This window comes from Tupaia chinensis, unplaced genomic scaffold (genome assembly GCF_000334495.1).
Source record: "Tupaia chinensis unplaced genomic scaffold, TupChi_1.0 Scaffold000014_1, whole genome shotgun sequence".
NCBI classification, from domain to species: domain Eukaryota; kingdom Metazoa; phylum Chordata; class Mammalia; order Scandentia; family Tupaiidae; genus Tupaia; species Tupaia belangeri.
In genome coordinates this window covers 5,968,460-5,982,465 of record NW_006159444.1, presented here as the reverse complement: position 1 = coordinate 5,982,465, position 14,006 = coordinate 5,968,460, and the positions used below count along the sequence as shown (strand labels likewise).

The 14,006-nt window shown below is 42.1% G+C and overlaps 1 protein-coding gene across 1 annotated transcript in view; it reads left to right on the top strand.

Moving 5' to 3' along the window:
* PLEKHG1 (pleckstrin homology and RhoGEF domain containing G1) overlaps positions 1–14,006 on the top strand; it is a 119,532-nt gene that overhangs the window by 54,424 nt on the left and 51,102 nt on the right. Inside the window, 2 exon segments of the mRNA XM_027769902.1 lie at positions 3,372–3,472; positions 13,853–13,922. Coding sequence (XP_027625703.1) covers positions 3,372–3,472; positions 13,853–13,922 — 171 coding nt within the window.

The window sequence follows — 14,006 nt, the reverse complement described above, 5'->3', positions numbered from 1 at the left end:
TGGATCTGTGTGGGGACCCCTCTGTGGCTGCCTGTCTCCCTCCCTCTCTCTCTCTCTTTCTGAAGAAGCAAATGAATAAACTTTAAAACAATGTCAAGCAGAATATTAAGCAATCAAAGACAAGCATTCAGTGGAGTATTCGTTCCATGTGTACCACGTATAAGACAGAAATGTCACTGACAGACATGTTTTTTGAGGAAGTATAGGTTTTATGTGTTGTTCAAAATATACTATGATTTCAATTCTGGCTATCTTTAGCTTTTCTTCTTTTGGCATTAATGCTGTATCCTGTGCAGGCTAAGTTCCTTCTAATGGTTCCATTCGTAAGAATTAGGATAATAGGCCTTACTCTTGCGCAATTTTTTTGTTCTTTCTTTCTTTTTTTTTTTTTTTTAAGAGATTTTTACCATAGGGCATGTGCCCTCACAGGACAGACAGAGACAAAGCAGGAAATCGCCCCCCAGGGAGGATGGCTACACTGTCATCTCTTCTCCTTCAGTTTCCTTTTAGGACTTTGGGCCCGCACTCACACGTGCTCTGTGTGAGTTTTAAGCTGCTGGGTCTGGGACTTGAACCAAGGTCAACTATGTGGGAGGCAGCAAGATAACCATCATGCCATCTGCTGGTCCCAGCTCTTGTGGTTTTAATGATAACAACACTTAAACTTTAGGAATCTAGCTTCTTATTGAAATGTCCACTTTTCTAAGAAGAAAAGGGAGTTTTAAAAAAATAAAGCTTGTGAAAAAAAAAAAAAAAAAAAAGGTTTATGAACGTTGGTTCCCACCTGGAAGTGTTCTTAGTGTGAAGGAACCAAATAGAATAAAATTCATTCGGGCCAGCCAGGTAGTATGGCGCTTAAGGCAGCTGGATTCCACATGGCTGACTGCACAACTGAGTCTCGAACCTGGTGGCTTGAAAACACCAGGTCTATGAGTGCCCCAAATCCAAAATACAGAGAAGAGAATGGAGGAAGAAGACATTGTGGTGTGACCATCCCCCCTGGGGGGGGTGCTTTCTCATTTCTTCCCCTCTCCACCCCCCTCCCCACGTGTGCAGGTGCCCTATAACAAACTAAAGGGGGGGGGGCAAGAAAAAAGAAAACTCATTTGCTCCAAACTACAAAGTATGCTGCTGGTGAAAGTGATGTGGAAGCCCCGTGTGCATTTCACGGGTGGAGCACAAAGAGCTTGAGCGAATGAGCACGGATTATGACAAGGTGTAAGAAACAATTATCTAATGGTTCTTAAATTTCAACTTCTCCTTTCTCCAGTTTGCTACCGGACAATGGAATGCGGTTAGGGTGCTGGGATTTTCATGGTCTGGTCGACTTTTCACAGGGCTACTTCCTCCGAATGCTGCAGGTCGCCCTGTTGCATCTGGGAGGGGGCCACCCTGCATTGCTCAGCCCAGGACAGGGGACTGTATTTATTTTTTATTTTACGTTATTTCAGCTGTTTTCACTTTTTTCTTTATTGTTTTCTTGCCTCCTACAGAGTTCTTTGCCGAGCATTGCGAGGGGAAGGGGACACCGAGTTATGAACTCTATGGCCGTTTTCCCTTCTCAGCAGTTCAAACAGCAGCTCAGCTGCGTGTGTTTAACCCACTGTGGGTCTGAGCCATTGGGCCTGTTTGGGAGTTGTTTCTATGTTAAAAACCTACTCTAGAGTTTTCCAGAGCTCATCAATATAGCCTCTAGATAGCACAAGTGAGTTCTGCACTTACGTAAAAAGAAAAACCTCTTTTGGGGACCAGCAGATGGCATGATGGTTACATGACTGGATTCCCACATAGTCGGCTATGATTTGAGTCCCAGACCCAGTGGCTTAGAACTTACACCAGTTGCATGTGTGTGTGTCTGCCCCAAATCCTAAGAGAATGGAGGAGAAGGGTTTGTGGTGTGGCCATCACACCAGGGGTGGTTTCTTGCTTTTTGTCCCTCTGTCTCTCCAATGAGTGCACATGCCCTATAGCAAAAATCTCTCTCAAAAAAGAAAGAGAAAAAAAATAACTTTTTTTTTCCCTCTAGTGAATTAGTATTTGAGGAAGACTATAGTCTTATACTTTCACTAGAGAGGGAGTGAGTAAGAGAGAGAAAGATGGAAAGTGAGAAAGCAAGCCACTAAGTCCAGGAGCCGAATTGTGGTTGGCCGTGTAGGAATCTGGCACCCTTAAGTACCACGCCACCTGCCAGCCCATGAAGTATCTTCTTTCTTTCTTTCTTTTTAGTTTTGCTATAGGATGGATGTGCTCACCACAGAGAGAGAGAGATGGGGCGGGTTAGAAGGGTTAGAAATCACCCCCCAGGGGAATGGCTACACTACAGTTCCCTGTCCTCCATTCTCCTCTTGGGACTTTGGGCATGCATACACATGTGACTGGTATGATTTTCTTTTCTTTTCTTTTCTTTTTTTTTTGAGAGGTTTTTGCAATAGGACGCCTGTGCTCGCCAGACAGACAGAGAGACAGAAAGCGAGAAATCACCCCCCCCCCCCCCCAGGGGGGATGGCTACACTGCAATCCTTTCTCCACGCCACAATCCCTTCTCCTCCATTCTCCTCTCGGGATCTTGGGCACGCGCACACACACACTTGGAGTGAGTTTAAGCCACCAGGTCCGGGACTCAAACCGCAGTCAACTACGTGGGAGTCCAGCGACATAGCCACTACACTAACTGCTGGTCCCGTGACTGGTATGATTTTCAAGCTGCTAGGTCCAGGACTTGAACCACATAGTCGGTCATGTGGGATCCAGCCACCTTAACCTCCATGTCACATGCTGTCCCTTCTTTAATTGCTTTTTTAATTGCCATAGAACACATGTGCTTACCAGAAAGAAAGGAAGAGGGAGAAAGCATCCCCCAGTGGGGCGCAGTCACTATAATTCTTTCTCCTGCATTTCTCCGTGCTGTCAAGATTATCGGCACACGCAGACATGTGCCCAGAGTATTTTTCAAACCACTGGAACCAGGATTCGAACTGCAATCAGCCATGTGGCATCCAGTTTGCTTAACTACCATGCTTGGTAAACAGCCCTGGAATATCTTTTTATCATGTTAATCAGTCACGAAAATAGCAAAATGCCAACATCATCAGTAACTGTGGTCATTCTATTATCCATCCAGGGAAGCTCTAATGTATTTGGGGGGTGGATGCATTAATGTATTGCAGTCTTTGTGCTGAAACACCCCCCATTCTATAAATAGGTGAGTATTATCATTAATAAGGCAGCAACTCTGATTTCTTGTAGTAATGTTAATTAGCATGTTTGTATAATAATTACTCGGAATAGATATGAAAGATTCATCTCGCATAATTAAAGCTGACTTGGACAAGGTCAACAGTGTTCAAGGATCCTTCTCGTTGATTTCACAGGATTACTTGGACTGTATCAGGGACCAGACAAAACTTCCCTTGGCAACCGAAGAAAGATCGGCCCTGTTTGGAAACATACAGGATATCTTCCACTTCAATAGGTAAGTGAATACTCACAAGTGGGTTTTCACATAGGAACATTTTTTTTTTTCTTTTTGGAGAGGTTTTTGCTATAGGGTGCGTACGCTCATCAGACAGACAGAGACAGAGAGACAGACAGAAAGCAAGAAATCACCTCCCAGGGGGGATGGCCATGCCGCGATCCCTTCTCCTCCATTCTCCTCTCAGGATCTTGGGCACGCACGCACACGCGCCCGGCGTGAGTTTTAAGCCACCGGGTCCAGGACGCGAACCGCAGTCGACTACATGGGAGTCCAGCGACATAGCCATTACGCCAACTGCTGGTCCCCACATAGGAACATTATTAATTACTCTCAAATGAACGTGGCCTCGAAGACTTGGCCTGTAATCCCTCGTTCAGCTTCATCAATTTTTGTGGACTCTGGTGTGAGGAAGTTTGTTTCTTATTAGAGTCTTATGTTTATTCAATATTCTATTCCCCTGTGTCTTGTTAGCCCAGTGAAGAGGCCTATTTGCCCTGGTGGGGCAATGACGTCTTTCTTCTATAACACGACATAATCAAGACACCCAAAAATGGTCTCCAACATCCCCCCCTACGGCAATAACTTTCTTACCCCTGGGGAATGGGTTGATGAAATAAACATAGTAAATCAGTCATCATATGTATTCATTTGATTTGATTAATTTAAAGCCATTAACTTAATTCAAACCAGTATTAAATGCCTATTGTATAGTGCCTGTGCTCCAGGCAGCAGGCTGGAAAATCACAATATTAAACAAGACAGTCAGGGAGCCAAAGCTGATGGGACCGAGTGAGTGATGGTGACATACCGTGACGCTTGTCGGAGGGTAAGTTAGTGGTAGGGTGAGTGCACCGAGGCTGGTATCCGGATGCTGGCTTTGCATCTCAGCTAAGTCATGGCTACGTCCTTGGGTGAGTCTTTAAACTGATGAAATAACTAATAACTAACTCCTTCACCTCAGGTCTTTGCTCAACTCTTACTTTTCAGTGAGACTTAGCCAGTCCCGCCTGCACACCCCTTACCTCCACTGCTTTGTCTTTGCTCATAGCGTTCATGGATTTCTGACATATTCTAGGGCTGGCTTTTATATATGTCTGTTGTTTCTTTCCTCACCACTCCTGCTCAAAGAACACTCCACAAGGACAGCGATGTGTCTGTTTATGCCCAAGTGTCTAAAATAGTACCTGGCCTGTAGGGGGCAGTCAGACTTTTGTTGAATGAACATGTGAAAATAATAGGAAAATCTACCTCCTCTGGTTATTGTGAAGCTTTAGTGAACTGATATACCTAAAGTACCAACTTAATGCCAGCCCAGAGCAAGCACCAAAATATTAACTAATGATGATGTTGATTTTGTTACACTCCTGATATAAAATGCTGAATTGTCCTGTCATGGTATGACTCAGCTATAAGCAAACTAAATCCTCTTTGCTCACTAAAATTGGTCAATGTGAGCTCCTTGAGGCCAAGATCCACTTCTTCTTTGCACCCTGACACCTAGCCCAAGCCCAGATCCGCTTTTCCTTTGCACCTTGACACCGAGCCCAAGCCTGGCCTCTCAGAGATGCGTTCATTAATTCTGAAAGCCAAGGGTGTTGGAAATGCCCATATTACAACAGGGTTCTCTTCCTTAGACTTACTCTACTTTGAAGCCAGTTTGTATATTCTGAGTCCGTGGTTCTCAACCTGGGCTATAAGCTGGAATCACTTGGGAAGCTTTTTAAAGATATTTGATGGCTGGATCTAGCCTCCAGAAATTCTGATTTATTTGTCTAGAGTAGAGCCAGGCCATTAGAAATTGTCAAAAGGTTCTCAGGTATTTGTAACATGCAATCATGGTTGAAAAACACTTAATAGAATAAACAAGTAAGACATGTAGAATAAATAAGAAGATGGAGAAAGGGCATATAAAAATAGCATAAAGGGAGCAGCAGATGATGTAATAGTTACGTTGCTGGACTCCCACGTAGTCGACAGCGGTTCAAGCCCTGGACCTGGCAGTTTAAAACTCACATGAGGCATGTGTGCATGTGTGTCCAAAATCCCGAAAAGGAGAACGGAGGAGAAGTGACTGTGGCATGGCCATCCCCCCAGTGGGTGATTTTTCGCTTACTGTCTCTCTGGTGAGCACATGCGCCCTATAGCAAAAATCTCTCTCTCTCAAAAATAATGAAATAGTAAGAAAATGGAGAATGGGCATACAAAACTGAATTGTAAAATTCAGGATCCTTACGTTCATTGGCAATGTCTTGGTACAAAAGTGGCCCCTATTGAGAAGTCATGATGATAAGCCTTGGGAGCTCTTGTGCGGGTTTCGCCCTCAAAGTTAACTAATGGCACTGGAACCAGAATAGGCAAAGGGCTACTGGGAAGCCCCTGGCCGCAGCCTTCTGTGGGCGGGCCATCTGCTGATGGAAAAGAGCATGTGCAGTGCCCCTGGAACCAGGGGCCATCGTAGAGCTTCAGACGTGTGGTAGTGTGTCTGTACCGGCTGGGCCTTTCTCACTCCAAACCCCAGGCATTTCATCATGTCTCCTCCTGCCAGAGGGGAGCCTTGCTTTCCAAGCCTGGTTCATCAAGCGAGAGCTTACTTCAGGAGGAGGTTTTATTCCCTAGAGTTTATATTTCCATGAGTCTTCTAAGCTAAAGAAAGATAAGAACAAGTTTTCAAGAAAGGACCTTTGCAACGGAGCCAAGTCTGCAAAAGTTGGATGGCCGAGAAGGCCTGAACATTCCTGAATTCATTCTCGGTTTTCTATTTGATGTTCGTTGAACCTGAAAGTCCTGTCTAAAAGCAACCTGTGTAGGAGTGAAGGAGCTACCCTGATGATGCTATGCAAGGTGTCAGCATGGTGACACTATAGGTGACCCTGTTCACGCTGGTCCCTGTGTGGATCACATCTGTTTAGTCTCTGTACGTGTGTTAGCTCATTGAATGTTTCTGGAAAGCTCTGCGAGGTACATAGACATAATATTATATTCCCATTCTGTAGATGAAGAATCATTCTGATGGTATAGCAAGTCCTTTGCTCAATGACAGAGAGCAAGAAACCCAGTCTAGCCCATTTTGAATACCTCATTCTGTCCAATTTCAAACACCAGTCACAGTTTTCAAGAATATGTTCTTGTTGAACTTTTCTAGTTAAATTGTGTGTACTGTTTCATTCATTTTTATTTTCTTTCTCTTAAACCTAGAGTCTAAATTCAGAATGCAAATGTCTTTGTTATTTTATTTGGTTAAGAGTAGTGACATGTGGGGCCAACAGGTGGTGTGGTGGTTAAGGCACTGGAGTCCCACATGGCCAACTGCAATTTAGTTTATGTTGCTGGACCCATGGCTCAAAAATCATGCTGGGGGGGAACCAGCAGTTAGCATAATGGCTATGTCGCTGGACTCCCACGTAGTTGACCGCGGTTCGCGTCCCAGACCCAGTGGCTTAAAACTCACGCCGGGCGCGTGTGTGTGCGTGCCCAAGATCCCGAGAGGAGAATGGAGGAGAAGGGACTGTGGCATGACCATCCCCTCTGGGGGGTGATTTCTCGCTTTCTGTCTCTATGTCTCTCTCTGTCTGACGAGCGCACGCGCCCTATAGCAAAAACCTCTCCAAAAAAAAAAAAAATCTTGCTGGGCATGTGCCTGTGTGCTCATCCATGCCCAGGATACTGAGAGGAGAATGGAAGGAAGGTGACTGCCATGTCCCCATCCTCCCTGGGCATGATTTCTCACTCTTTCTTTTTAAAGACAGTTTTGCTATAGAGTATGTGTGCTTGCCAGACAGACAGAAAGCAAGAAATCTCCTCCCAGGCCCTCCATTTTCCTCTTGGGATTTTGGGCACACATGCACACATACCTGGCATGAGTTTTAATTTGCCAAGACTAGGACTCAAACCACAGTCGAACATGTGGGAGTCCAACAAAATAACACCATCTGCTGGTCCCCTCACTTTCTCTCTCTCCCTGTCTTTGTCTTTCTCCAGTGTGTGCACATGTATCCTATGGCAAACACCTTTTAAAAAAATATGACTTTTTATGTTAATGCTGCTTATGAATCCTGTTGTCCTTATGTAAGTTGGTTTAAAAGATTTATAGCTGTAATTCATTTCATTTTGGGTTAGGGCTTAAAATAAAATTTTTTAAAGTTTCTCTTATTAGTTCAGGTTCAGGGTTTTCAACATAATAGAATAATATTGTGACCAACTAAACAAAATTTAAAGCTCTAAAATTAAAGAGAGCAAAAAGAAATGGTTTTCTGTTGGCTTGAAAAATTTAGCTGACTAGACCTGTTTTTTTAGTAAATATTTATGGAATACAGAAAAGCATAGAATAATAATAATAAATATCCATGAACTCCCCCCATCGAAGCCCTTCCTTGTGCCATATTTGCTTCAGAAATGTCTTGAGACATAAGGATGTTGCAAATCATGTTGAAGCCCTTCTGTCCTTCCCAAGTGCATTCTGTGTGGACAATGGTACAGCAATGTGCTGGATTGCCCGTCCTCCTGCATAAGGACAGAGAGAGGGCTTCTGGGATCTATAGTGTTTGCCAATTTCTGTGGTGTAAACATTCCCATTACAACAGGTTTCAAGGTTCTAACAAAACACCACTGGACTTAAGTGGTGAACTGGTAAACCTACATTCAGTTCACCACTACAGTAGAAACTGCTATCCAAGACTTGGTGTTTGATTCTGAAGCACGGTTTTGTAACACATTTCCCTTTCCCATTACAACAGGTTTCAAGGTTCTAACAAAACACCACTGGACTTAAGTGGTGAACTGGTAAACCTACATTCAGTTCACCACTGCAGTGGAAACTGCTATCCAAGACTTGGTGTTTCGTTCTGAAGCACGGTTTTGTAACACATTTCCCTTACTTCAAGGCATAAATGGTGTCAACCTTTTATAAGTTTTCTTCACTCAACATGGTTTTTGAGATTTATAGTTCTACTTCATTTCATTGTTAGGTCTTTTAGACTGTCTTACAACAACAGCTGAATACTGCACGGATTAATGTGTAGAGAACAGAGGTTGATTTAGTCCATAGTTTTGAGGCCTAAGTCAAGGAGCCACATCCAATGCAGCCTTATTGTTGATGGGGACTCTGTGGAATCTTGAGGATTTTATTCATGGTTATTATACCTTTAATAAAATTAGCATATAATTTTACTGCTATTTATAATGCGGTGAATTATATTAATAGGCATTCTCAACTGAATTATACATAACATTACTGCCTGATAATGTTTTTTATATTTATACACCAACAAGCAAATTATTTTTTAAAAGGATTTTTGTATTCATTTGCATTTTTAAAGAATTATTTAATTGTATTTATTGTTATTTTTTAATTTGACCAGAGAGAGATAGAGAGAAGGAAACGTGAGAAAGCAAACTGCCAGTTCCAGGACTCAAACCACAGTCAGCCATGAGAGTCCAGTGCCTTAAACACCACGTCACCTGCCAGCCCCTCGTTTATACTTTTTAAAAGTTTTTTTTTTCATATATGTTTATAAATGACACTAGTGTATAATCTCTTTCCTTAGGCTATCATCATTTAGTTTTAGTATGTGACTACATTTAAGTTGTTATTTCACAAAATCTTTCATCATGAAATGTTTTGGAATACAGTTGAAACTTTACTTTTGTTTTCTTTCTGGTAGCCAAATCTCTTTTCCTTATAATCCTTTTGAGAGCTAGAAATTAAAACCTCTGGTTTGGTGTCTGGTCAGGAAACTGGGTTAGTCAAAAGAAACCACTTTCCCAATTTGGACCAGACTTCTAAAATCCCCCAGTTTTTAAAAAATTGCCAACCAAAGAAGGAATGCCTACTTTTTAAAAAATACAGTATTCTTCTGTTGGAATAAAGAAAAATGATCTGAATTGTAATTTGAATCTTTCTTCACTAATGAAGAGTGAGGAAATAAAGACTGTTCCGCTATATTGAATTTCTATTAGTTTTTTCCTTTGTTTTTGAGAGATTTTTGCTATAGGGCACATGTACTCGCTAGAGAGACAACAACAGACAGACAGAAAGCGAGAAAGTACCTCCCAGAGGGCATGGCCACACTGGAGTCCCTTCTCCATTTTCCTCTCGGGATTTTGAACATGCACGTGCACATGCCTGGCGTGATTTTCAAGGCTCTGGGTGTGGAACTCAAACCTCAGTTGACCACGTGCAAGTCTTAACCACTGCACCGCCTGCAGGCCCCTGAATTTCTATTTTTAAATAACTTCTTAGCAGATTAAAGTAAGAATTTTCTTTTCCATTCAACTCTCTTTCCTTATTTAGTATACCTGTGTTGAGGTGTTTCTGTGTGTGAAGCCCTGGCCTAGGCCAGTAGTGTAGGGATGACTGATGGGATCATATAACAGGCCGTGAGTCGTACAATCAAGAAATGACCAAGATGCTTTGAGAACACCGAGGAATGTCCAGGGGATTTGTCTCAGGAGCTAGTGAAAACTTTACAAAGCAAGTAACTGGTGACTGCAGACCAAACATTCTTATCATGCTTATATTTTCCTTGAAGTGTAATTTAGGAAGTGAATCTTGGATGACTTATAACAACAAGGTATATGAAGGTGGGACCATTTTATTTTTTAGTGGAGGTTTCTTGTTGTTGTTTGTTTGTTTTTTGCCATGGGACAAATGCATTCACAGGAGAGAGACAGGGAAAGACAATGAGAGGGAAAGTGATAAAATCATCCCCAAGGGAGATGGCCACACAGCAATCCCTTCTCCTTCATCCTTCTCCCGATTTCGGTGTGCTCGTAGAATGTGACCTTGAAGGCTGATCATCTGGGAAGGTTCTGGGTTCCTGACCAGAGGCATCCCTGAGTATGTTGGGTATATGTGTGCCTGTGGCCTGGGGCTGGCTGAAGCTGGGAGTGGATTGTGGCATCAGGACCCTGATGGGGTGCTATCTGTTGGTCTCTGTTTCTCTCACTCACTCATGGAAGAAATAAGTAAATAAACTTGAACAGAAAGAAAGGAAAGAAGGAAAGAAAGAACAGAAACATAAGCAAGAAGAATTCTTTTTAACTTTTAAAAAAACTTTAAAATAAAAAATCAGATTGTAGAAGTGAAAAAAATTAATAAAAGAGATAGGAAATAAAGTTGAGGTATCCCAGTAAAACAGAACAATAAACAAGATGGAAAATAGAGGAGGAACAATAAGGAAAATCAAAGCCTCAGACGAAGAGATCCGAAATGAACAATAGGAGCTTCCACAATGGGTGGAAGGGAGACATCAAAGACATGATCCAGAAACAGAAGTTTCTAAACTTTTTGATTCCAGGATGTCTCACTTGCTTAATGACAAGAGACACAAAAAGCTTCTATGTTTATATTTTATTTTGTTTTGTTTACCATGTTAGAAACCGTAACTGAGGAGTTGTTAAACTATTGATTTATTTAATAATAATAAACCCACATGTTTTTTGGAAGAACAATCTCACTGTGTATTTTACTAACTTTTGTTGTTTGTTTTACAATTGTTTAACATTTTTACAGATCTCTCTACTATCTGACACTCCTGGATACAGCTGAATTTTAATACCTGCTTCTACTTTCCATCTGTTATGATAGCACATGTCACGTAGCCACTAGACAAGTGCCTGCACTCTCATGAGAGAATGCAAAACATGTAATAATGTATTTTATGCAAGAGTGACCTTACAGACCTCCTGAAGGGGTTTCAGAAACTCTGTGGCCATTGGAGCATACTTGGAGAATCACTGCTCAAGGTCATTGCATATAGGAAGACCCACCACCAACCTGCCATCACCAAATTTCACAGTTAGGTTAATAACGAGAAATCTTCAAAAGTTTCCAGCCTAAAAATTTTAAAATTGAAAATAAATAAATAAACCTGGACCAGGGATCAGAATTGCACTGGACTCTCAAGAGCAGCATTAGAATTTATAAGGCAGAAAGCTCCCAGAATACTCAGAATGACTTTAGGCCTTTGCGTGTTCACTGGCATTACCAGCCAAGGGTGAGGGAGAACATTTTGAAACCCGGAGAGTCTTAGAAAACAGTCTGAGTAACCTCTGATTACCCTCTGATTATCCAAAAGCTACTGGATGTCGTCATTGCTCAAGGGTGGGCTACCTCTAACACAGTAACTGAGAAGTAAGGTGTCCAACACGAGAGACAGGAGCTGGCCACAACAGGATGGGGTTGGAGAGAGAGCCCAGCAGAGACCTTGGGAGGAAGCTATCCCCCTGGGAGGAGGAGGAGAGACGGTTCCAAGAGAGAGATCGCCAAGAAAGAAACACACCCAATTGATTATCTGATGTTTGAATATGGCAAGACGAGATTCCTACTCTGGCATACAGTTTCAGGATAACTTAGTGGAGTGTACTTCGAAAACAAAGCAAAAAGAAAGGATCGGTTTTAACTTCAGAGAAAACATGGTTCGATAAGAGAACAAAATCATTGATTTACTCCTTGGCTTAACTTGGAGTAATAGTTAGAGTCTTAAAGATGTATATTCTAGCATTTAAAGCAATTGCATAATAGAGCTAATGGACAAAGATAACAGGCAAGGAAGTTAGGAGAAACTGAGTAATAAATAACCTCTGGGGCTAGGCAGTGACTTGGTTGATAACACAACTGGACCCATCTGGGAAGTGTCCTGGGTTTGACCATGGTCAACTATGTGGAGTCCAGGCATGTAACCATTATGCCATCTGCTGGTCCCAATAAATAAATAAACTTTTTTTAATAGAAGTAAACATTATTGGGACCAGCAGTTAGCATAATGGCTATGTTGCTGGACTCCCACATAGTCGACCTTGGCTTGAGTCCCGGACCCGGTGGCTTAAACTCACGCTGGGCGTGTGTGTGTGCATACCCAAGATCTTGAGAGGAGAATAGAGGAGAAGGGATTGCAGCGTGGCCATCCCCCCTGGGGGGTGATTTCTCACTTTCTGTCTCTCTGTCTTTCTGGTGAGCGCACGCGCCCTATAGCAAAAACCTCTCCAAGAAAAAAAAAAAAAAGAGAAGAAGTAAACATTATCTAAAACTGAAAAATAATGAAAATGTCTTATCAGCAAGCTCAGAAATATGGAGATTCTTATGGCAGGAAGAGCTAAAGAGTTGAAAGTGCTTCTGGGCAGTCACAGTTGAGAATGAGAAGCAAAAAGTAAGGAACTGCTTGCTTTCATAATCCCTGTGAAACTATTTGACTTTTTATTAGATGTGTAATATGTAGCTAACTAAAATAGGCACTCAGCATATTAAAACATATGTTCATGCAACTTACATGAATGCCACTTGGAAATGTATTAACTTTTACATTGAGAATGTCCTTAGACTCACCAATTCCACTTACAGAATTTTATCCAAAAGGGGAGATTGGTTAAATTAATCATGATTTAGCCACACAATACCACATATAATTACTTAAAATAAGATCCTATTAAAAAATAGCAGATTTACATCTGAGGAAATATATTCCCTCCCTATCTTAGTTTGTTATTGTATTCCTAACAGGAATAGTTGACATTGGGTGATTATAAAAAATAGAGGTTTATTTGACTCATGATTCTGATGGCTGGAAAGTCTAACATGGGCAGCCACCATCTGGCCAGGCTCTGCTGCATCACAACGTGATAGAGAAAAATGGAAAGGTCCACCAGCACACATGGAGAGACAGCAACCTAAGGGCAGTTCTTACCTCGCAAACAACGTGTTGTCATGGAAACGGCTCTTCCCATGAGAACAAGAACTCCCTCTGTCCCCAAAGACAGCACTCATCTATTCCAGAGTGCGATGCCCCCATGATCCAGTCAGCACCCACTAGGCCTGCCCTCCAAAAGCTCTTACCACCTCCTGTTGCTATTACATTGGGAACCAAATTCCAATACATGAACTTTCAGGGACAAACCATTAACCGAACTGTCATCCTCTCCTAGCATATCTTCTTTAAAGCATTCTTTGTATTTCTGCACTTTTGTCCATGTGACTTTTTTGTTGAATGTCTAATTCATCTAGTGGACTGAGAGTTCCATGAGCCCTTATCTCATTTTGTTTGTAGATGTGTTTTTAGTACCTTGAACTATACCTGACACCCGGGCAATTACTTGCTAAATGAGAGCATGTGTGAGCACATGATGATGGACATGTGGAAAGCCTAAGCGTTAGACAGGGCTTCTCCCTGGTGTTTGTGTACAGCTGGTGTTTAAGTCCATGTTCCACCAGGACATGGATAAGTCCCGTACCTGAGTCTTGGATATGATGACAGAAGGCCCTCAGGTGTCCTAGGATATGCTCCTTTGTACATGCCATAGGAATGTTTCTTCTTGGGAGTTATATCAAAGGTCCTTGACCAGAAGACGGCAATCTAATACTTTTCTGGCCTTTTTTTCTTTAAGTGAACTTCTACAAGATTTGGAAAACTGTGAAAATGATCCTGTGGCCATAGCAGAATGCTTTGTGTCCAAGGTAAGCAGGGTTTATGTCTCTGGGCCAATACAGATAGAGAGTACAAACTGGTTTCATATTCAAGGTAGAATGAATGGTTTGTTC